Source organism: Rhinatrema bivittatum, chromosome 5, assembly GCF_901001135.1.
Source record: "Rhinatrema bivittatum chromosome 5, aRhiBiv1.1, whole genome shotgun sequence".
Classification (NCBI taxonomy): domain Eukaryota; kingdom Metazoa; phylum Chordata; class Amphibia; order Gymnophiona; family Rhinatrematidae; genus Rhinatrema; species Rhinatrema bivittatum.
In genome coordinates this window covers 376,155,862-376,180,855 of record NC_042619.1, presented here as the reverse complement: position 1 = coordinate 376,180,855, position 24,994 = coordinate 376,155,862, and the positions used below count along the sequence as shown (strand labels likewise).

Here is a 24,994-nt window from a genome sequence, read left to right as displayed (position 1 = left end):
TATCAGTAACTATCTCCTCATTTTGAGGCAAGGAAGTTTTTCCACCCTTCCTGTCGCTGGTTTATTTTCCCTGTTTTTGAAGTAAGAGACTATTGTTTTTCCACCTGGAACTGAGAGCCCTGGGTACCAGGGAATCAGTTTCCATTCTATTAGGAAGAGGCATCTTTCACCAAGGAAGCTTTCATCTGAGAAGTGGAGTCCTGTCCCTTGCAAAAGGGAAGGAGCCAAAGGTGTTTGAGAAATGTGTTTATTGCTGATTCGTGGGCAGCACTTGAGAGAATAGGGCCCACTGATACTGTCATAAGGAGATCTAAATACTTAAGACGACTTCAGGAAAGGCATGAGAACTGGGACTACGTTCTGATGCATAACTGGGATATTATTCAAACCATTCTATAATGGGGGAAAGATAAGCAATAAAGTTGGGAGTGGAAGGAGGACATCACATATTAAGGAAAGTTGTCTCCATAGAAAATCAGACTTTACTAGGTCACAAATTTATTAATCTTTCTTCTGCCTAATTCTTCTTTGACTTTATAGACATCAGATTTGAGTGCTGTAAATATTCTTCAGCCATCTACTCAACTATCAGTAAAGATGTTGGAAACCACATTGCTTCTCAGTGTGATTTTTGGATGCAAAAGACTGTGATTATCAGTGCTGTGTACAGAGGAGGAAACAGGGCTTGAACAGTGATTAATGCAAAAGGACCCTGAAGCTACGCTTCCCTCCACAGGGAGCCCTGGAACTCAGATGTGTGTGGAGAAGATAGGGTCTATCCCTTTGTGCCCCTGGGTTCAGTCTATGGGAGCCATCCTGCCCTGGGGTTACATGTCATTTGCAAATATGATCACTTCACTTGTTGCTCTCTTTTCCAGATCACTAATGAACAAGCTGAACACCAGAGGTCCCAAGATAGATACCTGGGCACTCCACTATTCATCTTTCTCCACTGGGAGAACTGACTATTTAATTCTACTCTCTACTTCCTATCTTTTACCCAGTGGGCACTTGAGTAGATGGCTGAAGAACATTTACAGCACTCAAATCTGATTTCAATAAAGTCAAAGAAGAATTAGGCAGAAGAAAGATTAATAAATTTGTGACCTAGTAAAGTCTCTATGATTTTCTATGGATTCAACTTTCCTTAATATGTTCCTTACTCTTCCTCGTCACACGCCAACTTCACACCCAAATCCCAATCATTTTTAAATGCGGCGGAAGTGCTACAGTACCTGCTTTTCCAATCCGAGTAGGTAGCACTTGTAATCCATAATCATTTTTGGCTATACAATTGAAACTGGTGCTAAAATCCTCTTCTCTGATTTCCTCAAAAGTAAGCTGTACTTCAATGTAGTTTCCATCATTTTTCGTAGTTTTACTAGATAAAAAAAACAACATTTATTTAGATGTTTTACTTTTGATCCTTCTATTTGGTGGTGCACAAAGTTTATAGTACTATCTAAATGCAAAATATAATGCTTTTAAAAATAAGCGTTTAGTAAATTTTATCTCCTCATTTATAAGGATATTGTAAAAAATATCACCTACAGCATAAACAATTTGAGTCCAGTTCAAATTATTTCTGTCACATTTGACCAAACGTCTTGTGTTATCTGTGACCTAACAACTCAACTTTATTTCTCAAAAAAGTCATAATAATGTTGTACGCGCTGTCTCTTAGGAGAGAAAGAAAATGCGTTTGGCATGGTGTGCTGTGAATTTGAGTGGGGAGTTGGCTCTCGTGGTAGAGGGCAAACAGGAAGAAAGCACAAACATGCAGAAGCTTGTGAGGTAGGAGGAATGGGGAGGCTCGCGCAGGCCATAGATCAGACAGCAAGGACACAGCAGGCGGTCACCATGGAGCAGAGCAGACAAGTGGGAGGAAAGCCGTGAACAGACCGGCAAGTGAAAAGCAGACATTTGAACAGGATTCTGTACGTAGCTGGGAGCCAGTATAATTTATACAGAAAAAGAATGGAGTAGGCATAGCAAGGCAGATGAAAAAAAATGAATCCAACAGTAGAACTTTATCTGTCATTTCTTCCATCCCTTCCACTTTCTCCTCTTCTCCAGGGCAGACATATTTAGGGTCCTGGATTCTCATCTCATACAGTTTATGATAAAGAGGCTGCCTCATCTTGGTAACTCTCCTAAATCTATAATCTTCTGGAGCTGCAGTTGGATACATGATTATGCTTCTGAGGTTCTGCACTGTATGCAATTACATGCATGCAATGGAAATCAAGATCCCTCGCAGCACACGGTAATGACATGCATTCTTCAAAGAGCAGCCATCCTCGTATGTGTGCTAATGAGACCAACCAGTCTTTCCTGGTAGAAAGAATCTGTTTAATTGAAGATTTAATGAAGCAAAAATACTTTATTTTTATTTAATGATGGCAATAAGGTTCATCCGGCACAGATTGTTAATCAATACTTCTTATGGGATTTGTATTATTTTAGAAATGGCATGGAAGTGATTTGCCACTTACATGATCTTTCATGGAAAAAAAGTCTGAACTAACAATAATAATTCAAAATGGGGCTTTGGGGGAAAAGCAAGTAAGTACTACCTGCTATCCTGTGGCAATATAACAGAAATGAAACATGTAGATGCACACTGAACTCATAAGTATAGTGTATGTATTATTTATGTGTAAATATATATTATATATATATTGATACACACATACCTACATTCTGTATATCTATAAAAATCTTTGAGAGTTAGCCAGACAAAACTTGCTATTTCAATTTCCTTCCCTACTGACCAGCTAAATTTTGTCCATGCAAATCGTAGCCCACATCAAATTTATTCAGGCAAAAAGACATTCAGTGCTGGCTGGTCAAGGTTGCCCGGTTAACTGTGCTCTGCCAAATAGCAGGCCTAAAGCTAACTAGGCAACCTTCCCAGCCCAATTTAGAGGCCGATGGAATAACGTGCATGGCACCTAGCGCACAGCTTAACACACATTTTAGACATGCGTCCATAACCCCTGATGCAATACGGAGATTAGCGTGTTCAAAAAGCGCGTCCACCGCACAGCTAATAGCGTTCATCCCACGTAAGTTCCATGTAGACGAGGCTATTAGCTAATCCCCACGATGTAAAAAAAAATGTCCTGCATGGCCAACGTGCCCACTGCAACCTGAGGCTGGCGTAAGAGTCTGCCACACGCAAGGGCTCATTGATTAAGATAAAATTCTGCTTTCCATGATTCCTCCTATTACTATTGTCGTGATACTAAGTAGGAAGAACCACAAAAAGCAGATTCCTGTTAAAAAAGAAAAAAAAGTAGTGTTGGGTGAAAAAATAAAATTATTAAGCTCACAAGGTACACGGGGCAGGCCTTGCGTCTTGTGTGCGTGTATATTGTGCTGGTAGGGGAAGAAAAGAGACGCTCTTATCGCGCGTCCGTTTTCCCAGCCCGCACTGACAGCCACCTCTCTCCTGTGCGCCCAATGCCGAGGAGGCGCTAGGGATGCACAGATTTTTCCCTAGCGCCCCCCCTTTTTAGCGCGCCCCCTCATTTAAATATTGCATCGCGCGCCCAGGAGAGGCGGCTGGCGCGCGTTAGGAGAGCGGGCCCTAAACATCGGGCGCCCGTTTTCTACACACAAACATTGCATCGGCCCCCTTAGCCCCCTCTTTTTTTCCTTTCCCATTGGCCCAATCTTCATAAAATGGGGAAGGCGGAGGGGACGCACCCTTTTCGTTTCCCTCCCTATGCCCGATTTTAATAAAATGAAAGAGCCCCCATCAGAGGCCAATGTGCCCTTCCTTTCTCCTTCATGGTGGTCTGATTTTTTAAAAACAAGAAAGGGGCCCCCCCCCCCAAATATTCTGTAAAAGATTTTTTTTTTTTTTTTTTAAAGCCAACTCTCAGCAAAATTCTCCTCCCTCTACATTGCCGGAAAAGGATGGTAACTAGTTATTTCCTAGTAGTATTGCTTCTATTTCTTCTTGGTCTCCCCTAGATTTCTTTAAGATTTATTCAATATGGGGCGGATTTTAAAAGGCCCGCGTGCATAATTCCTTCCGGATTTACGCGCGCAGGGCCCTCGTGTGCCGGTGGCCTATTTTGCATAGGCCACCGGCACGCATAAAGCCCCGGGACGTGTGTAAGTCCCGGGGCTTTCGAAAAGGGGAGGGAGGGGGCGTGTCCGGGGGCGTTCCTGAAACAACGCGGCATTTCGGGGGCGGTCCCGGGCGCCAGCCCGGAGGCGTGGTCGAGGCCTCCGGACCAGCCCCCGGGACCGGAGGACGGAGCGGGGCTGCCGGCCGACGCGCGCAAAGTTACGCCTGCTGAAAGCAGGCGTAACTTTGCCAACAAAGGTAGGGGGGGGGTTTAGATAGGGCCGGGGGGGTAGGGCGAAGAAAAGTTCCCTCCGAGGCCGCTCCGAAATCGGAGCGGCCTCGGAGGGAACAGGCAGGCCGCGCTGGGCTCGGCGCGTGCAGGTTGCACAAATGTGCACCCCCTTGCGCGCGCCAACCCCGGATTTTATAAGATACGCGCGTATCTTATAAAATCCAGCGTACTTTTGTTCGCACCTGGTGCGTGAACAAAAGTACGCGCTAGTGTATTTTTTAAAAATCTGCCCCTATGAGTATTGATCAATGTATGGAAAATTTTCTCTGTATATCATGAATGATATATATTTCCTTATATGTGGAGTACACATATATAAATGATATATATTTCCTATATGTGGAGTACACATATTGTAATTTGATTTCTTGTAATAATTGTTTAACATTCAATAAAATATAAATTAAAAAAAAAAAAAAGAAAAGGATGGTACCAACATGCCCGGTCAGCACTATCTTGCTTTGGTCAGAAGTGACCTAGGGCGGAGGGAGTGAGCCGGGGGGTACTTTTATTTTTTTGACGGAGCAAAGGAAGGAGAATCCTAGTGTCAGTGGTCTTTTTTTTTTTTTTTTTTTATGGAGTTGGAGGACGGAAGGGTAGCAGCCGCTGGGACAGAGGTGTGGGTTTTTTTGTTTTTAAAGATCATGCCATGGGAAGGCAGAAGGAAGGGGGCATCAATTCCGGGGGGAGAGGAGCGTTTTTTTCATTTTTGTCGTCCGTCCACTGGGAAAGAGGAAGGAAGGGAGAACTGGCCCCGCAGTAGGGAGGGGAATTCTCTTGTTCTTTTTAAATCAAGTAGGAAGGGAGAGGGCACTGGTGTAGGGTGGTAATTATAAGACCAGGTGCAGAGGAAGAGAAGGAGACCAAGGTTGGTTTTTTGTTTGTTTTTTTTTATTTTCAAATTTTGATTAACTTGATCTAGGCAAGATTACAAAACCTAGCCAGTTAGATTCAGCTGAACATTATCCTAAAGATAACCGAATACTTCACTTTCGATGCATATCCAGCATAGCTCTCTGCTTCAATGGCAGGGGAGAAAAAAAAACCTGATACTTCACGCATATCCAGCATAGCTCCCTGCTTCAACGGCAGGGGAGAAGAAAAACAACCAATAAGGGCTGTATAACATAATCTGGGTAAAACAAGCATGGGTGTAGCTTGCTTATTGCGGTGGTTACTACCCCTACTACCCCTAACTAATCAAGCTAGATATTTCACTTGGATGCAGCTCCATCACTGCTCTCTACATTAATGGTGGGGGAGGAAGGGAAATAGAACCAAGAGCTAAGAGAAACAGATAAGTATGAGAGAGAAAATGTGTGAAGCTTGCTGGGCAGACTGGATGGGCCGTTTGGTCTTCTTCTGCCGTCATTTCTATGTTTCTATGAATAAAATTAGCGAGTTATCTTACCAGCACAGAGGGGTCCCTGAATGAATGCATGAATGAATTAGATTTTCGTGTTTGTAAGGATCACACTGATAAATACTCACAGAAATGTCCCTTCTGTTACTCGACCATCATATTTAGGATTGCGATTCACAAAGCTATTATTTGCCAACCACCAAACTACAGTGCCAGATTTTTTACCAAGACCAGTGAACACTTTGCAAGGTATGATTAGTTTTGAACCTGTTGAAAAAAGAAATGTAAATAAGCAGATGAAATGAGACCTGCTTGCAACATGTATTCAACTTAATTTTATTCTTGCTATGGAAATTAGGACAAATAAGGAATAGAGAAATTGATTGAAGTGGTCATTCTTCTTTATCTCATATCCACATTTTCTTGTTCTTTCCCCCAAATCAAATAAAAGCTACAAATATTCTCACCATTTATTAACTAAGGAATTTGAGTTTTAATTCTCTCTCTCTCTTTTTTGCATAACTCTCAAGGCATTAAAATTAAATTACTGAAGGACAGATATTGTAGATTATTATTTGGCATTCTTAAAATATTTCTTGGCACACTACTGCCCTAATATTCTATCTGAAAAGTCATCTGCTTCCTTGTGGCAATATAGCTTAGTAGAATTATGAGGCCACACAACCTAACTCTATGGCATTGTAAGCACACTAAATCTGCCTATCATTGCCCTGCAGCAGTATTCCTTAATGAATTTTCAGAACAGGCATCAAAAATCACACTAACATCCCCTTCTCTACAAGAGTCTACGTACTTTAAAATGCTCTGCTCTTAAATATTTTACCAATGAGAGCACATTACATGAATCTTTATGGAGAGAAAAGAGATACCAAACAACTCTACTGTACCTTCAGCTTCAGGATCTGGATATGCCCAGTTGTGAGTATATTCCTATTAACCTTCTAAGGCAGTATGGATTACCTTGGATGTTGTTTTGTTTGGAAAAATATTCATGCTTAAAAGTACAGAACCAATTGCCATAGATCACAGTAATTACTGTCCAGTGCACTTAAAAATAATTTTAAATAAATGCATACATAAAGTCTGTTTTAGCCCTGTTATTCCAGTCATAAGAACATGCCATACTGGGTCAGACCAAGGGGCCATCAAGCCCAGCATCCTGTTTCCAACAGTGGCCAATCCAGGCCATAAGAACCTAGCAAGTACTCAAAAACTATGTTACTGTTGCTAGTAATATTAGTGGATATTTTCTAAGTCAACTTAATTAATAGAAGGTAATGGACTTGTCCAAGAACTTATCCAATCCTTTTTTAAACCCAGCTATATTAACTGCACAACCACATCCCCTGGCAACAAATTCCAGAATATAATTGTGCGTTGAGTGAAAAAGAACTTTCTCCGATTAGTTTTAAATGTCCCACATGCTAACTTCATGGAGTGCCCCCTAGTCCTTCTGTTATCCAAAAGAGTAGATAACCGATTCACATTTACCCGTTCTAGACCTCTCATGATTTTAAACACCTCTATTATAATCCCCCCTCAGCCATCTCTTCTCCAAGCTGAACAGTCCTAACATCTTTAGTCTTTCCTCACAGGGGAACTGTTCCATCCACTTTATCATTTTGGTCACCCTTCTATGTACCTTCTCCATCGCAACTATATCGTTTTTGAGATGCAGCACCAGAATTGTACACAGTAATCAAGATGGGGTCTCACCATGGAGCGATACAGAGGCATTATGACATTTTCCGTTTTATTCACCATTCCCTTTCTAATAATTCCCAACATTTTGTTTGCTTTTGTGACTGCTGCAGCACACTAAACCGATGAATTCAATGTGTTATTCACTATGATGCCTAGATCTCTTTCTTGGGTGGTAGCTCCTAATATGGAACCTAACATTGTATAACTATAGATTGGGTTATTTTTCCCTATATGCATCACCTTGCACTTATCCACATGAAATTCCATCTGCCATTTGGATGCCCAATTTTCCAGTCTCACAAGGTCTTCCTGCAATTTATCACAATCCGCTTGTGATTTAATTACTCTGAATAATTTTGTATCATCTGCAAATTTGATTACCTCACTCATTGTATTCCTTTCCATATCATTTATAAATATATTGAAAAGTAAGGGTCCCAATACAGATCCCTGAGGCACTCCACTGCCCTCTCCCTTCCACTGAGAAAACTGACCATTTAATCCTACTCTCTTTCCTGTCTTTTAGCCAGTTTGTAATCTACGAAAGGAGATCGCCACCTATCCCATGACGTTTACTTTTCCTAGAAGCCTCTCATGAGTAACTTTGTCAAATGCCTTCTGAAAATCCAAATACACTATATCTACCAGTTCACCTTTATCCACATGTTTATTAACTCCTTCAAAAAAGTGAAGCAGATTTGTGAGACAAGACTTGCCCTGGGTAAAGCCATGCTGACTTTGTTCTATTAAACCATGTCTTTCTATATGTTCTGTGATTTTGATATTTAGAACACTTTCCACTATTTTTCCTGGCACTGAAATCAGGCTCACTGGTCTGTAGTTTCCCGGATAGCCCCTGGAGTTCTTTTTAAATATTGGGGTTATATTAGGCATCCTCCAGTCTTCAGGAACAATGGATGATTTTATTGATAGGTTACAAATTTTTACTAATAGATCTGAAATTTAATTTTTTAGTTCCCTTCAGAACTCTGGGGTGTATACCATCCAGTCCAGGTGATTTACTACTCTTCAGTTTGTCAGTCAGGCCTACCACATCTTCTAGGTTCACCGTGATGTTGTTCAGTCCATCTGAATCATTAATCAGGAAAACCTTCTCCGGAATGGGTATCTCCCCAACATCCTCTTCAGTAAACACAGAAGCAAAGAAATTGTTTAATCTTTCTGCGATGGTCTTATCTTCTCTAAATGCCCCTTTAACCCCTCGATTATCTAATGGTCCAACTGACTCCCTCACAGGCTTTCTGCTTTGGATATATTTTAAAAAGTTTTTACTGTGAGTTTTTGCCTCTACGGCCAACTTCTTTTCATATTCTCTCTTAGCCTTTCTTATCAATGTCTTATATTTAACTTGCCAATGCTTAATCCTATTTTCTTCTGTTGGATCCTTCTTCCAATTTTTGAATGAAGATCTTTTGGCTAAAATAGCCTCTTTCACCTCACCTTTTAACCATGCTGGTAATTGTTTTGCCTTCCTTCTACCTTTCTTAATGTGTGGAATGCATCTGGACTTGCTTCTAGGATGGTTTTGATTTTTTTTACAATGTCTACACCACTTGCACACTTTTTACCTTTATAGCTGCTCCTTTCAGTTTTTTTTCCTATTTTTCTCATTTTATCAAAAAGTTTCCTTTTTGAACATTTAGCACTAGAGCCATGGATTTGCTTACTGTACCCCTTCCAGTCATTAATTCAAATTTGATCATATGATCACTATTGCAAAGTGGCCCCACCACCGTTACCTCTCTAACCAATTCCTGTGCTCCACTGAGAATTAAATCTAAAATTGCTCCCTCTCTTGTCGGTTCCTGAACCAATTGCTCCATAAAACTGTCATTTTTTTCATCCAGGAACTTTCTCTTTCTAGCACATCCCAATGATGCATTTATTCAATCAATATTGGGGTAATTGAAATCTGGTATTGCATTGTCAAGAACATAAACATACTTTTGCTGATCTACGTTTCTGTGCTATAGATCATATATTACCGCATTGGCGCGGGGGAGATCGACATCGCCTTTTATTGCAAGCTGAACAGCGCTGGATATATAGACTCGATACTGTGTATTCAATTGGGTTAAATAATGAATTAGAACTGCATGCTTTTTTGGGGTGATTATGCTCTTTAAATGATTTTTCATTGTTTAATTCATGATATCTCAACCACACTTGACCTAGGTCATTGACGTCAGAATTCAGGTGAATTTAAAGAGCCTTGAACCTCGGTTTCAGTTCCTCCAAATCCCTTTTGACAAGATGGCTGAGACGTGAGGTCCATTTTGAACGGTAGCCTTGCTTCTATTAAGATAAGTACTATTTTTTCCTCTTTCGATATATAAATTAATTATTATATGGTTATTGTAGGTAACTGACTCTTGCTAAAACATCTTTTGATGTGCCCCTGACGAAGCTGAGTAAGCGAAACACCGGCCCGTGTAGGGCAATAAGAATGAGCTGTCCGATAAGAGTCTGATACACTTTGAATTCCATGGAGGACAATTTTAATTAAAAAGAAAAAAGTTTTATAAAAATAATTTTTGTAGTATTAAAGCATTAAAAAATGATGAAGGTGGATGATTGAGTAGACCGGTTAGTGTCTGCTATAAAGACATATAACGTCAGGCTTGCTGACACCTTCTTAGGCTAACATTTACAATATTGCGATTTCCACAATTTTTGTTACTAGGTAATTGAAATCTCCCATTATTACTGCACTACCAATTTGGTTAGCTTCTTTAATTTCTCTTAGCATTTCTCTGTCTCACCATCTTGACCAGGTGGATGGTAGTATACTCCTATCATTCACTATACTCTTCCCCAACACACAAAATTTCTATCCATAAAGATTTGATTGTGCATTTAGTCTCATGCAGGATCTTTATCCTGTTGGACTTTATGCCATCCCAGACAAAAAGCACCACACCACCTCCCGGATGCTTCTTTCTGTCATTACGATATAATTTGTACCCCGGGATAGCACTGTCCCATTGGTTATCCTCCTTCCACCATGTCTCTGAGATGCCAATTAAGTCTGTGTCATCATTCACTGCTATACATTCTAATTCTCCCATCTTACTTCTTTGAAATGTTTGTATTCTAATGCCGGAAGTCTAAGTGTGTTTTTTGTTTGTATTTTCATTCTGCTTTTTAATTGATAGGGATAAGTTAGAAATTTATTTGCTCAGGTGAGTTTTTAGTTACAGGCACTTGGACTACTTTTCTTATCATTGGAACCTCACTGTCGGGATGCCCTAATTCTAATGCGTCATTAGCATCCTTTGAAGACACCTCCCTCTGAACCATGCGCTGCTGAGTGACCGTCGGTTCTCCCCTTTGTTCTAGTTTAAAAGCTGCTCTATCTCCTTTTTAAAGGTTAGTGCCAGGAGTCTGGCACTAACCCTGGTTAAGGTGGAGCCCATCCCTTTGGAAGAGACTCCCCCTTCCCCAAAAGGTTCCCCAGTTCCTTACAAAACTGAATCCCTCTTCCTTGCACCATTGACTCATCCACGCATTGAGACTCCAGAGCTCTGCCTGCCTCTGGGGACCTGTGTGTGGAACAGGAAGCATTTCAGAGAATGCTACCCTGGAGGTTCTGGATTTAAGCTTTGTACCCAAGAGTTTAAATTTGGCTTCCAGAACCTCCCTCCCACATTTTCCTATATCGTTGGTGCCCAATGTACCACGATAGTCTGCTCCTCCCCAGCACTGTCTAAAATCCTATCTAGGTGATGCTTGAGGTCCGCCACCTTTGCACCAGGTAGGCATGTTACCAGGCGATCCTCACGCCCACCAGCCACCCAAGCTGTCTACATTCCTAATAATCAAATCACCAACTATGACAGCCGACCTAACCCTTCCCTCCTGGGCAGTAGCCCTTGGAGACATATCCTCAGTGTGAAAGGACAATGCACCACCTGGAGAGAGGTCCTTGCTACAGGATCCTTTCCTGCTGCACCAGGTTGATGCTCTCCAATCATGAGACCCTCTTCCTCCAAGGCAGCACCAGAGCTGCCAGTCTGAAGTTGGGACATGGCTACTATGTCCCTGAAAGTCTCATCTATATACCTCTCTGTCTGCCTCAGCTCCTCCAGGTCTGCCACTCTAGCCTCCAGAGATCGGACTTGTTCTCTGAGAGCCAGGAGCTCTTTGCATCGCATGCACATGTACAACTTCTCACCGGTGGGTAAAAAATCATACATGTGACACTCGATGCAAAAGACTGGGAAGCTCCTCTCTTGCTGCTGGACTGCTGCCTTCTTCTCAAATTTGATCAGTTCCTAGTTAAGTTTTAGGTTGCTATGGGAGTAGGAATGTGTCTAACGTCCTTTAAATATATTAGTGAATTCACTATATGTCTGGTGGTGGCCTACAAGGGAATGATCAAAATCTCAACAAGGTGTGGGGAATTCGTGAAGTTAAAAGGCTGATTTGTTTTTTTGTTTTTTTGTCTGTTGCGTACAGACTGATAGCTGTGTCAAACCATTTGATGATTCTTTACCATAAGGAAATGTTCACTAGGGATCAGTGGAAACACCACCAATTGTTTCATTTGGAATATCACTCCGAATTTGGATCCAGCTTTTTAGGTGAGACAGGTTAAGGGAACAAAGGAGATCAACCAGCAACAGTAGACAGAGGTTCCCTGTTAGCTCAGCTCAGGAGATGCTACTCTACCCTCAGTGTTAATCTGATCTTGAGACAGAAGGATGATGGCTCAAATGCTGAGATTCCTAGTTGGTCAAATAAATTGTAGCACCTTGCAGTGCTTTCCCTTCCCTGACATTTGGCATCTTATCAGAATATGACTTTTATTGTTTTATTATAAGTTTTTTTAATAAGAAAGGAATATCTTTAGTGCCACTCAATCTTAAATTATGTTTTCATTGATAAAGAAGGTAATGAACTCTACAAAGATCATGGGAAGATGTAAGAAATTTCTCTTGCTTTCTTAAGAACATAAATTGCCATACTGGGTCAGACCAAGGGTCCATCAAGCCCAGCATCCTGTTTCCAACAGTGGCCAAACCAGGCTACAAGAACCTGGAAAGTACTCAAACTAAGAAGACCCCATGCTACTGATGTCAACTTATCCAAAGATAAGAACTTCTCCTCCAAGAATCTATCCTCCAAGAACTTATGCAAAACTTTTTTAAACCCAGCTACACTAACCACATCCTCTGGCAACAAATTCCAGAGCTTTATTGTGCGTTGAGTGAAAAAGAACTTTCTCCGATTAGTTTTAAATGTGGTACTTGCTAACTTCATGGAAAGCTCCCTAGTCCTTCTATTATCTGAAAGTGTAAATAACCAAATTACCCATTCTAGACCTCTCATGATTTTAAAGACTTCTATCATATCCCCCCTCAGCCATCTCTTCTCCAAGCTGAACAGCCCTAACCTCTTTAGCCTTTCCTCATAGAGGAGCTGTTCCATCCCCTTTACCATTTAGGTCGCCCTTCTCTGTACGTTCCCCAGTGCAACTATATCTTTTTTGAGATGCGGTGACCAGAACAGTACACAGTACTCAAGGTGCGGTCTCACCATGGAGTGATAAAGAGGCATTATAGCATTTTATGTTTTATTCACTATTCCCTTCCTAATAATTCCTAACATTCTGTTTGCTTTTTTGACTGCCGCAGCACACTGAGCTGACGATTTCAGTGTAATTTCCACTATGATGCCTAGATCTTTTTCCTGGGTGGTAGCTCCTAATATGGAACCTAATATCGTGTAACTTCTGCATGAGTTATTTTTCCCTACAAGAACATAAGAACATGCCATACTGGGTCAGACCAAGGGTCCATCAAGCCTAGCATTCTGTTTCCATCAGTGGCCAATCCAGGCCATAAGAACCTGGCAAGTACCCAAAAACCAAGTCCATTCCATGCTTCTTTTGCCAGTAATAGCAGTGGCTATTTTCCAAGTCAACTTAATTAATAGCAGGTAATGGACTTCTCCTCCAAGAACTTATCCAATCCTTTTTCAAACACAGCTACACTAACTGCACTAACCACATCCTCTGGCAACAAATTCCAGAGTTTAATTGTGCGTTGCGTGAAAAAGAACTTTCTCCAACTAGTTTTAAAAGTGCCACGTGCTAACTTCATGGAGCGCCCCCAGTCTATTATCCAAAAGAGTAAGTAACTGATTCACATTAAACCGTTCTAGACCTCTCATGATTTTAAACACCTCAGTTGTCTCTTCTCCAAGTTGAAAAGTCCTAACCTCTTTAGTCTTTCCTCATAGGGGAGCTGTTCCATTCCTTTTATCATTATGGTCTTGTTGACCTATTAAGTTATGTACAGTATCAATGTTGTACAGTTCTATTAGGCAGTGGCAATTTTCTTTAAAAATAAATAAATAAGGTGCTAGGTCAGAGTGGCCTCCATTTTTTTCTCAATGGGGAAATGGTGACCTAACAGAAAATCAGCACTGCTACTAGGAAGCATGAACTACCATTACCATAATTTTTAACCTCAGAGCTTTGGAAGGATGCCCTTATGAGAAGTAAATTAGTCAAAGCTAAAAGGTCCCTTCCTCCGCAGATCATGTACTTATTACATTATTTTTTAATAGTGACATACCCTCTTTTGGTACATGCAAGTCATATGAGCTCCTTACCAAGAACAGCTGCTATCGTTTTGTGATCGGGGTAAACAATCACAGGGTGGTTTCTCTTCTCTTGATCTGTTCAGGATGGAAAAGAAAAAAGACAAAACCAAAAGTGAGAATACTGGAAACATAAATCAAGATTTACACAAATCTGATTAAAAATATTTTTTCTCCCTAAACAGTGTAAAATTGTGATTTCTTTTGCAAAATACAACTAGGAAATATAATGGTCTTCAGTTGAACTAAGTCCTCTTTCAAAGTTGTCAGCAATGAAACACGTAGATGGATCGGTGTAAACAAGAGTTTTTATTGAAGCTTGCCCGACTCTGGCCGAGTTTCGCTCAAAGAGCTGCCTCAGGGGCTTACAAGCCACATGAATTGGCTTAAAACAACAGGAATTAGCACAGGAGGTTCCTTTGGTTTCAAAGCAGAGCTTTAAAAATATCGGTATTTCATACCAATTAGTGAAGACATACAAAGGAAAAAGCTCGCAAAATCAGGGCTCAACAGCGGATTCTCGCAAAGATCATCTTGTAAGCCCCTACGTGTTTCATTGCTGACAGCCATCTTGGATCAGCTACCGGTTTGCTTTCTTGGACCATCTCTTTCAAAGTTGGCCCTATTCTACTTCCCTTTTACACTGTGCAACCTGTTCCTCTTTTATACCGTGTCTGTGTGTATATATATATATATAGCTATATCTATATCGATATAGATATCGAGATATATATATATATATATATGAGAGAGAGAGAATCAGACAGAAAATAATCCTAAATAAGTTCCAACACAATACATAAATGTAAAAAAACACAAAAAGTCTTAAATAACCAAAAATATACTAATATTTTCTTATATTAAAATGTTTTAACAAGTATTAAAAAAATACTCAAATAAAACAGCCACACAAATTAGTGTAAAATAATGAATCATAAGTCCATTAACAGACTAAATCCAACATGATATATGATGTCAAATGAAAAGATGAATCTCAGCCAACATCAGTCTGTCTTATTCGAGATTGTTTTGTAATGCATGCTTGAGAGCTGAGAAATGCAGAAACAATGAATGATCTTATACATTCACAGACAAGTAGAGCGCAGAGATGATTATTGGTCCACACAAATATCTTATAGATAGCTGAATTTATTATTCCAAACAGCAACTCCACTGTTAACAAGTATACATTCAATTCCTAAGAGGGTCCCCTGACAAGGACCCGTGTTTCACCGCAAGGGAGGGACAACAGATGAAGGTAACAGATCTGTAGATTAAACACAAGAAATTGTTTTTTTAAAAAATTAGTGGGACCATACATCAATGGGAAACGCCGGTGCAATACAGTAAACATAATGTACCTGTATCTGTGATCATGCAAGCTTACAGGGAGCACGTAGGTAAAGGAAACAAAGTAAACTTTAAACGCTGTCAAATTGGAGCGAAAAATCACCAACCAATCAAGATAGAGAAGAAAGTAGCCAATCAGTTCATAGCAAAGGGACTCAGGTAAAATAGCTCCACTCATCTCATTATTCAGTTGTGCGGAGATAAACAATCCAAGGTGTATTTCCATTTCTGCTCTTTATGGATGAGAATTTCAGAAAAATTTCACCCACGGGGGGGGGGGGGAGATGGTAACATGTCAATAACAAAAAATTGCAAGTTAATATGAGATTGTGATACCCAGTGGTTAATCAGAGGGGCATTCTCATGTTGGTTATTAATGCTTGACTGGTGTTCTATGTACGCCTAATGTTATAACTTGCATGCCGGGTGTACATGTGTGCGCACCGGGTAGCGTGTGCACATGTACACCCGCACGCAACCTTTTAAAATCTACCCCTTAAAGTTTTGAAGAAAGCTTTCAAACGTGTGTTGTACACTTATCGTGATTTTTTTATTTTTACCTCAAACACAATCTTCTAAGTTTCCATAAATTGTATTCTGCCTTTTTCCATTCATAGTCGTACGATTAGTAATATCATGCATCATTTTTGGTCATCACTTTTGTTACATGATTCTTTTAACAGCCCTCTTCGGTTTTCCTTTCATCACGGAAGAAATCTCTGCAACCTATTAATCCAATTTTGACCATCTACTTCAATGCCCCAATCGTTGGGAGGTCATAAACCTTGCGGTCACTGCTCAGTCTGTTCTTTATTTCCTCTTTTACGCACCCTACTTCTAAAGTGGTTTTTCACTTACGTAGCACCTCTGATTGCGTTTTCCCAGGTGTGATTTATGTGATTATTTGCCCCTGCCAAAAACTGTATGTTGGTAAAACCACACGTATGATCAAAACACGCATCATAGAACACCAGTCAAGTATTAATAACCAACGTGAGAATGCCCCTCTGGTTAACCACTGGGTATCACAATCTCATACTGTCTCTGACTTGTGATTTTTTTTGTTATTGACGTGTTACCATCTCCCCCCCCCCCCCCCCCCCCCCCCCCCCCCCCCCACCGTAGGGGAAGCTTTTCTAAATTCTCATCCATAAAGAGCAGAAATGGATATACACCTTGGATTGTTTATCTCTGTACAACCTGAATAATGAGATTGAGTGGAGCTATTTTACCTGAGTCCCTTTGCTATGACCTGATTGTGTGGACCAATAATCTCCTCTGCGTTTACTCTCCCTTGATTTTTGTGATCTTAAACATTCACCATTTTCTTCTCCATGATTATATGCCATTATTATATTGTATCTAGTTGGACATCTAGATATAATAATGACATTTATACTAAGGACCACCTTCAGATGCTGTAGAACAATCTCCAGCTCAATGCAACTCTGCAATCTGGATTCAACAGTGGAGGACAAGCTAACCTAGAAGGCCTAAGGGTATCTCAGTCATCTCTTAAAAACAGCCCACATACCATGAGCTGTGTTCCAAAACAAAATTAATTTTACCAAAGGCAAAAATAAGCAGTCCAGCAGTACAAAATGCAGAAAAACAATACACTCATAAAAATATAGACAACCATTCATCTCCTAAGGTAATTCTTCCAAAGTAGCAAGAAGTCTCTAGAAGAAAAATAATCAAAACAAATCCCTCATGTTGCCTGAGTGAAATAGGTGAAATTTGGATTCCTGAGAGTTATTACAAGCACCTTCCTCTTCAAAACCTGGCCTGACCCACAGAACCCCTTTTTTCTTGCACTTGATCCGATAGTAAAAACGCTTTCTCTTGTAGCAAATCTATCCTTGGTCTGATGAATTTTAGCCACTGAATCAGAACCAGATTCTACTTCTAGAAGTTCACCAGAAACCCCAATTCCTGAAGACAGTGGATCGACTTGGGCAAGGAGAGCAACACCTCTTCTTGAGAGATTGCTGTGGCTTAACCAATCATCTACCTGAATCTCCTGACTACATAGGTATGCCACTACCACTGCAAGGCATTTAGTGAAGACTCTTGAAGTTGCCAACAGGCCAAATGGGAGTACTTTGTATTGATAATAGGATGTATCCACCTTAAGCGAAGGTAGCACAAATCAGTACGTATATCTTTCAGATCGAAAGTGCACATACATTCTCCCTTCTGGAAATAGGAGAGAAATTCTCTTAGTGTAGATGTTTGTTCAGGAGTCATAGATCTAGAATGGGCCTCAATCTACCTGACTTCTTTGGGATGAAGGGGGAGTAGAAGCTGTGTGCATGATGGGACAATGGAACTGGCTCTATTGACTGTTGTTGAAAGAGCAATGGTACTTACAAACAAAGTTGCATCAGGTGAGAAGGATCTGGATTAAGAGTCGAGCAATGTGGAAGGAATGATAGCTGGGAGAAACGCATGCAGTATCCAGACTCCACGATCCTGAGGACCCAGTGGTCCTTGGTTATCTGTCATCACGACTTCAAAAAGGCCTGAATTTTGCCCCCAATGTTATGGAGGACTGTTTAATGTTTGGAGAGATCAAAAACTGGACCCAGGCTTAGATGGGCTTGTTGTGTCAATGCGCCCTCTGGAAAGATCTGGCTGGAAGCAGCTGCTGCTGTTGAGCCAGAAGGGGCTCAACAACAAGACAAGAAGGGGTGGAAGGTGGTACTGCTGAAAAAGATGGAATGGGTGCCTCAAAGTATGGTCTCTTGTAAGAGAAGAGTATCTCAAATATGAAGGCTGCTCAGGTGCTGAAAGAGAATTGAACAGCCACATTCTGTTTTTATTTGAGCATCCATTTCTCAGAGATTCTCACCAAATAAGCTGTCCCCCAGACAAGGGAAGTCCACTAACTTGTGTACGTCTACACAGATGCTACTCACCCTAAGCCACGCCATGCAACAAGGTCCTATGGAGGCTGCTGAGGTACATGAGACAGAATCAAACAATTCATAGACAGAATGTCTAAGATGTGTCATGCATCATTCTGCATCCAACAGTGGTTAGGGGTAATACATGTTGCCGTTAATAGGCTGTAAGAACATAAGAACATGCCATACTGGGTCAGACCAAGGGTCCATCAAGCCCAGCATCCTGTTTCCAACAGTGGCCAATCCAGGCCATAAGAACCTGGCAATTACCCAAACACTAAGTCTATTCCATGTTACCGTTGCTGGTAATAGCAGTGGCTATTTTCTAAGTCAACTTAATTAATAACAGGTAATGGACTTCTCCTCCAAGAATGAATCCAATCCTAAGTGCACTAACCACATCCTCTGGCAACAAATTCCAGAGTTTAATTGTGCGTTGAGTAAAAAAGAACTTTCTCCAATTAGTTTTAAATGTGCCACATGCTAACTTCATGGAGTGCCCCCTAGTCTGTTATCCGAGAGAGTAAATAACCGATTCACATCTACTCGTTCAAGACCTCTCATAATTTTAAACACCTAACATAGAAACATAGAAGGAATTGGATCAAGGAAGAGCACTTGATGTCATCTACTTGGATTTCAGCAAGGCTTTTGATACGGTTCCACACAGGAGACTGGTGAATAAAATGAGAAGCTTAGGAGTGAGTGCCGAGGTGGTGACCTGGATTGCAAACTGGTTGACGGACAGAAGACAATGTGTGATGGTAAATGGAACTTACTCTGAAGAGAGAGCAGTGTTAAGCGGAGTGCTGCAGGGATCGGTGTTGGGACCGGTCCTGTTCAATATCTTTGTGAGCGACATTGCGGATGGGATAGAAGGTAAAGTTTGTCTTTTTGCAAATGACACTAAGATCTGTAACAGAGTGGACATGCTGGAAGGAGTGGAGAGAATGAGACGGGATTTAAGAAAACTGGAAGAATGGTCGAAGATATGGCAGCTGAGATTCAATGCCAAGAAGTGCAGAGTCTTGCACATGGGGTGTGGAAATCCGAAAGAACTGTATTCAATGGGGGGAGAAGGGCTGATATGTACGGAGCAGGAGAGAGACCTTGGGGTGATAGTCTCTAATGATCTGAAGGATCTAGCTTTTGAATGCAAGGATCTAGCTTTTGAATGCAATCATGGCGATATTGCACCATATAGAACTGGTGAGTAGGGATACAAAGTGTAAGCTTGATGTTAGTCCATCAAGCTAGGTTGAGAGAACTTTGCCCAAATCTCATCTTGGAGTGAGTTTCCTCACTCCGAAGGCCAGCAAATCTTCACAAGAGACCACTGTTCTGTTCGTAGGTGTCACGTAGAATGTCAAAGTGGCCCCTAACCCCCTACACTCTTACCTAATTCCCCACCTCAAGTTACTAGGTGGGCCTACCATAGGGATACAAATACCTGCCTATGGGCCATGATATTATGGCCAGTCTCTCTCTTCCCCCCCCCCCCTCCCCAAGGCTCTGAAGCTGTCAATTCAGCTGAAATCGGACTTACGGGAGACATCGCAAATGGCGATGAAACCTTACCGCACAGTCACGGCAGCTATCGCACAGCCTAACGCATTTGAAAGAGGTGTAGTTAAAACCGGCGTTACGGCTGTGCGATAGCTCTTCGCAGACAGGCTAACCCAGCCCACTCTCCGCCCCTAACTCCTCCTATTTTCGGAATTTGCATCGCACCATACGATATGGTGCGATCGCATGCGGTAAACACATTTTCGCATGCGGTAAGGGCCTATCGCATGCGTTAACAGGGCTTTTCGCATGCGATAAGCCCTTAACGCATGCGAAAACGCCTTATCGCATTTTGAAAAATGACCCCCTTAGAGAGTCATGATGGGAAAAATGAAACAGCAAATGACCCAGGCATCCTCGTACAACTAGATTTAATAAAGGATAATTCTATAATCAACCAGAAGATTGAAAACATCAAGAATTCTATAAGGCTGCTCAATCTTTACTTGTTTTATTCTGCCTTCCCCTCCACCACCACCTTTAGACTTCTTCAAAAGGTATTTGCAAGAGGAGACTAATGCCACCTATTAGCAAGATTTTCTTTTCTTGCCCTCTCAAAGAAGATCTGTGGATCATGGAGAAGAATAGTCATGGCTGGGAGTTTGACCATAGACAACCTGGATAGGACCATCTTTTGGAGGAAATATCTGCTGGAAAGCTTAACAAGGCTACTCTTTTGGTTACTTTTGTGTTCCCTCAGGACAGAAAAAGTTTACTGCATTTGTTATTCTTTGATATGCATTGTAATGGGACATACATCCCATCATGGCCGCTGAGGGAGGGGGGAGAGTGACCTCTGGAGTAGGAAAGGCCAGAGATGTAAAAGACAAGAGGCTTCCAGAGCAAAATATAAATAAAAAAAAGACTATACATCCCAAGATGCAAAGGAGGCTTGGTGGAATTAAGGGGCTCTGGAGGCAGAGTTTCTGAGAGTAGGGCAGTTGGAAACCTCAGGGGTCATTTTATAGAGGTGAAGAGGGGAAGGAGAGGGGGGTCTCTCCTGTCAGCGGATCAATGATTACCCACACAAGCATCCTGGAAGCTGGACCAACAGAATTGAAGGTAACTGTTGTTATTACAGGAAAGACTATGCAGCAATGCAGAATTGCTTTAGCCTTGTAAACGTTTCTTGAAAATTTATGTCGTCTGTTGTGGGGGGTTTTTTTGTTTTTTTTTAGTCCTCTCAGCTTACTTTTTAAACACTAAGGGCCTGATTTACTAAGACTTTCCTTCCTTTCTGTGTCTATGAGAGAAATGCTTAGCTCTCAAATAGCTCTCAAAAAACACTCCTCCAATAGACCCATCAGAGAAGCTTATAGAGAATATCTACAGGTACCACACAACAATACCACCCAACATATAACATTGAGAGATCGGGCCTTCTCCACAGCAGGTCCCCCACTATGGAACTCAATCCCCTTAGAATTAAGACAGGAACCATGTCTCCTAACCTTCAGAAAGAGACTGAAAACATGGCTGTTCATGAAAGCATTTCCAGACCCTTAAGGATTCACTTCCAGCAATTGCAGCAAAATCTAATACAGCAATACTGAACATTTTCTATCAAATAAAATATTTATTTAAAAGAACAATTACTTAATTGAACATTCCCTTCTAAACGGAATCAATCACTACAAACCAATCACTACAATGTTCTAATTCTTATTAAACTTGTTTATCTTTCCTTTAACTCTAATCCCAGTTAGAATAACCCCTGTTTATTGTAACTTTCTCTTCCGTGCACTTGTTTTATACTACTGTAATGTATACTCTTATGTTTTAGTTATGTATGTTATAATGTATTGATCACCCCTTGTTTTATGTAAACCGACATGATACGTACTCCCGTGAATGCCGGTATAGAAAAACACAAATAAATAAATAAATAAATAAATGAGGCCCTAAGAGAGCTGAGAATCATAGGCAGGATTGTCTTTAGATCTGATTGTGTTGGGTTGCATTGGTTTAAGCAAAACGATGGCTTTGAATTAATAGGATTGCCTGTCTCGTGCCTTTTCTACTTTTTTGTTTATTATTTACCTGTTGGATTGGCTTCCTTTAATGACCTTTTTCTTTGAATCAATCTTGTAATGGGCTATATTTTCGTATTAGGTTTTGTTTATGACATAATATCGACTTGACGTCTTGTTATACCAATGCCCATGGCAAATGCCTGGGGCTGCAGTTATATCTCTGGAGTACCCCTATGAATCGGTTGCACGGCTCAGGCCACAGCACTATGGCACAGGAAACTCAAATTCAAGTCTCATTTTCAACAGGGGTCGGCAGGAGTTGAGTGGGAAAGAGAGGAGATGACCATCACTATAGTAGCAACCACAGTCAGCCAAAGGAATTGAGGGGAAGTCTTGCTGGAGATTTCCCTTTAGCGCTCCTGCCTAATAAGGACATTTACCATCTAGGGTAGGATATGGGAAAAAAAATAAAAAATGGAGGCAAATATTAGGGATAAAAAAAATACCATGGAAAAATCATCAACAAAGCTCAGTGTCTTTAGTGGTATCTAGTCAATATATATCTACTATCTAGGGCAGTTAACAATTGCGTTTAATGCAATATTTCAAACTTTATTTCTTTTAATAGATATAATTTAGGTATATTTCTGAATGCTTTTTATTAAAAACTAGATTTTTTTTTCTTTTTATTAATTCTGCTCCCCTTACCCTATCATTTACTTAAAACATTTCCCATCATTGGACCCTGTAGATGCCTGGATTATATCTATAGTACAGCACTCATTTAACTTGCCCTCAAATTAGGGCAAGTTGAATGCATTTTTCTTTGTGTTTCAAAGATGTTTATACACAATGAAGCAGAAAGTGTATAGTTCATCTCAAGTGCCTTTAAAGTTTAATTGGAAATGCATTTAACACTCACTTGAGTGAAAGTTAAAAGTTCTTCACCATTGGGCGTCTAATATTTCTACTTAAGCTTTTTTTTTTCTTTTTTACATAAATAAATAAATAAATAAATAAATATAGAACAGTAGCAGTAACCAAAAAATGTATAACTCAGCTGTTCATTGGTTGAGGAAAAGAGGTGGGGGGACAGGGGAGCTGGGTGGTACAATAGAACCCATTTTCCAATGACAGTGCATTTTGGCTGGAAGGATTCCATAGAACCACGTGCATGTCTGTTGTCATCATAAAGGTCCAAACAGCCTGCTTCTTACAATATGCAGATGGCATGCACAATGTCAGGCCCTTGCTGATAACATTGGCAGGGGACACAAGTATCGGCAGGCCAATTAATCCATTTTTGTGTGGTTTTTTTTTTTTCTAAAGACCCAAGGGCCATTTGCCTACCTCTGACTTAAGCTTATAGGAGCCAGAGAACGAATGCTGTCCATTCGAAAGTACCAGCAACCTCCCTGTCAGCAACTTATGACAAACCTAGAGAACAGACTGCCATCAGCTTAGAAACCATACCTTTTATTGACATGCTCAGCATATTATGTTAATAAATACCCTTTAAAGAAATGTGTGATTACCGACAGTCTGTAGCTGAATGACTCTGGTGATGTTATATCGTGTGCCTCGATGGGTAAAAGGCAGTTCACAGGTGTATAATCCTTCATCAGCTGCAGTCACGTCATTGATGATCAGTTTATTTGTACCCACCACGTATTTGAATTTGTTATTGAGCTTTGGCAAAAGTACAGATTCCTGGATGAAAACAAAACTTTGCATTACCAATTCAACTTCATAATAGTGTAAGATACTCGCTACTGACCTAAAGATACAGTGGCATTACTGCCCACACCAGAACTTGAAGCTGATTACACATAAAGTTCTTGATGCCCAAAGTATCAAACCTGAACAGCTGATTCTCTGGGCATTCTGCAAAATTAATTGCTGGATCACTTAGAGTCATTTACCAAGCTAAATCAAAATGGTGGTTCTTGTAATATTTACCATGGAGTTTCAGTAACATACACAGTTCTATACATACAAATAACAGTTATCGGTGGCAAAGTGTGTCCATTTGGCAAGATTTCATCTTATCCAAGACAAGTCTTGTTTTCCTTTTTATATTCCACTATCTTGGGTGCAAGAATATTGTTAGGGTAAAAAAGTGTTATAAGCTGGCCTTGAACTAAGGTCTGCTCAGTGCAGGGTGGGTTTGCTATGTGCAGAGCCATAGAACGGTTCTGAGAAAGCCAGGCTCGGACTACTGATAGCCTAGCACAGGGCCCCTCCTCAAGGATCTGGATTGGTCTTCAGGGGATTCAAAAGGTGTGCTAGAACATCTGGAAGATGTTTCTGGCACTTAGACAGCTAGAAGGCCAAGAGAGAGTGTGGGATCCTGATGGAAGACTCACCCTATGTAATGCTGCTGCTATGTGATTTGAAAGTATGGAAGCACTGTGCTAAGTACGTAAGCAGAAGTGGTGTTTCGAGTCTTGTCCGTGCGCAGCATCTTGAGTCCTAAATAGCTGCTCTGGAAAACCAGCATCGGGTGAGTTGTTCCAACAAACTGTGGCAATAGCTACAAAAGGCGAGGCGAGCGTTGGAATGTTTAAAGTCAAGTCAGATTGAATGCTCGTCAAACATGTTATGAGCATGGAAACAAAACAGGTGCCTTGTTGGCTAGGATGCTTCAGAAGAGGAAGCAGAGCAACGTTATCACAGGTATTTGTAGGAGAGAGGGCAAGTCACTCATTGCTTAAAAGGGATTGGTGATACTTTCTTTTTCTCTGAATTATACTCTGGCATGGAGGTTGCGGATGCTGATGTAGTTGCTACCTTTCTTAAAAAGGCCCGATTACCCACCGTAACTGATGGGCAAAGGCAGAATTTGGCAGTTCCTATCACCTTGCAGATGCAGGCATCATTGTCTGACTTGCCCAGTGGAAAGGTTCCCAGATGAGTACTTTATTGATTTTTATAAAAAGATTTTCTCTGTGATTGCTTCACTGTTGACGAGAACATTAGGTTATTTGAGTGAGTGCACCCTACCTGTTCTCATAGTCTAATAGAAGCTAGCATTGTGTTAATACATAAACTGGGCAGAGAGCCCCTTGACCTAGGCCTATATCCCTCCTGAATGTTCTCATAAAAATC

General features: G+C 40.9%; 1 protein-coding gene across 2 annotated transcripts in view; it reads right to left on the bottom strand.

Moving 5' to 3' along the window:
• Window positions 1-24,994, bottom strand: part of IL1R2 (interleukin 1 receptor type 2) — a 146,155-nt gene that overhangs the window by 87,577 nt on the left and 33,584 nt on the right. For both annotated transcript variants that reach the window (XM_029604816.1, XM_029604815.1), the window contains exons 5-8: window positions 23,422-23,596; window positions 14,101-14,166; window positions 5,865-6,003; window positions 1,236-1,381 (exon numbers count right to left, since the gene is read on the bottom strand). In XM_029604816.1, coding sequence (XP_029460676.1) covers window positions 1,236-1,381; window positions 5,865-6,003; window positions 14,101-14,166; window positions 23,422-23,596 — 526 coding nt within the window. The remainder of the gene's footprint in view (window positions 1-1,235; window positions 1,382-5,864; window positions 6,004-14,100; window positions 14,167-23,421; window positions 23,597-24,994) is intronic.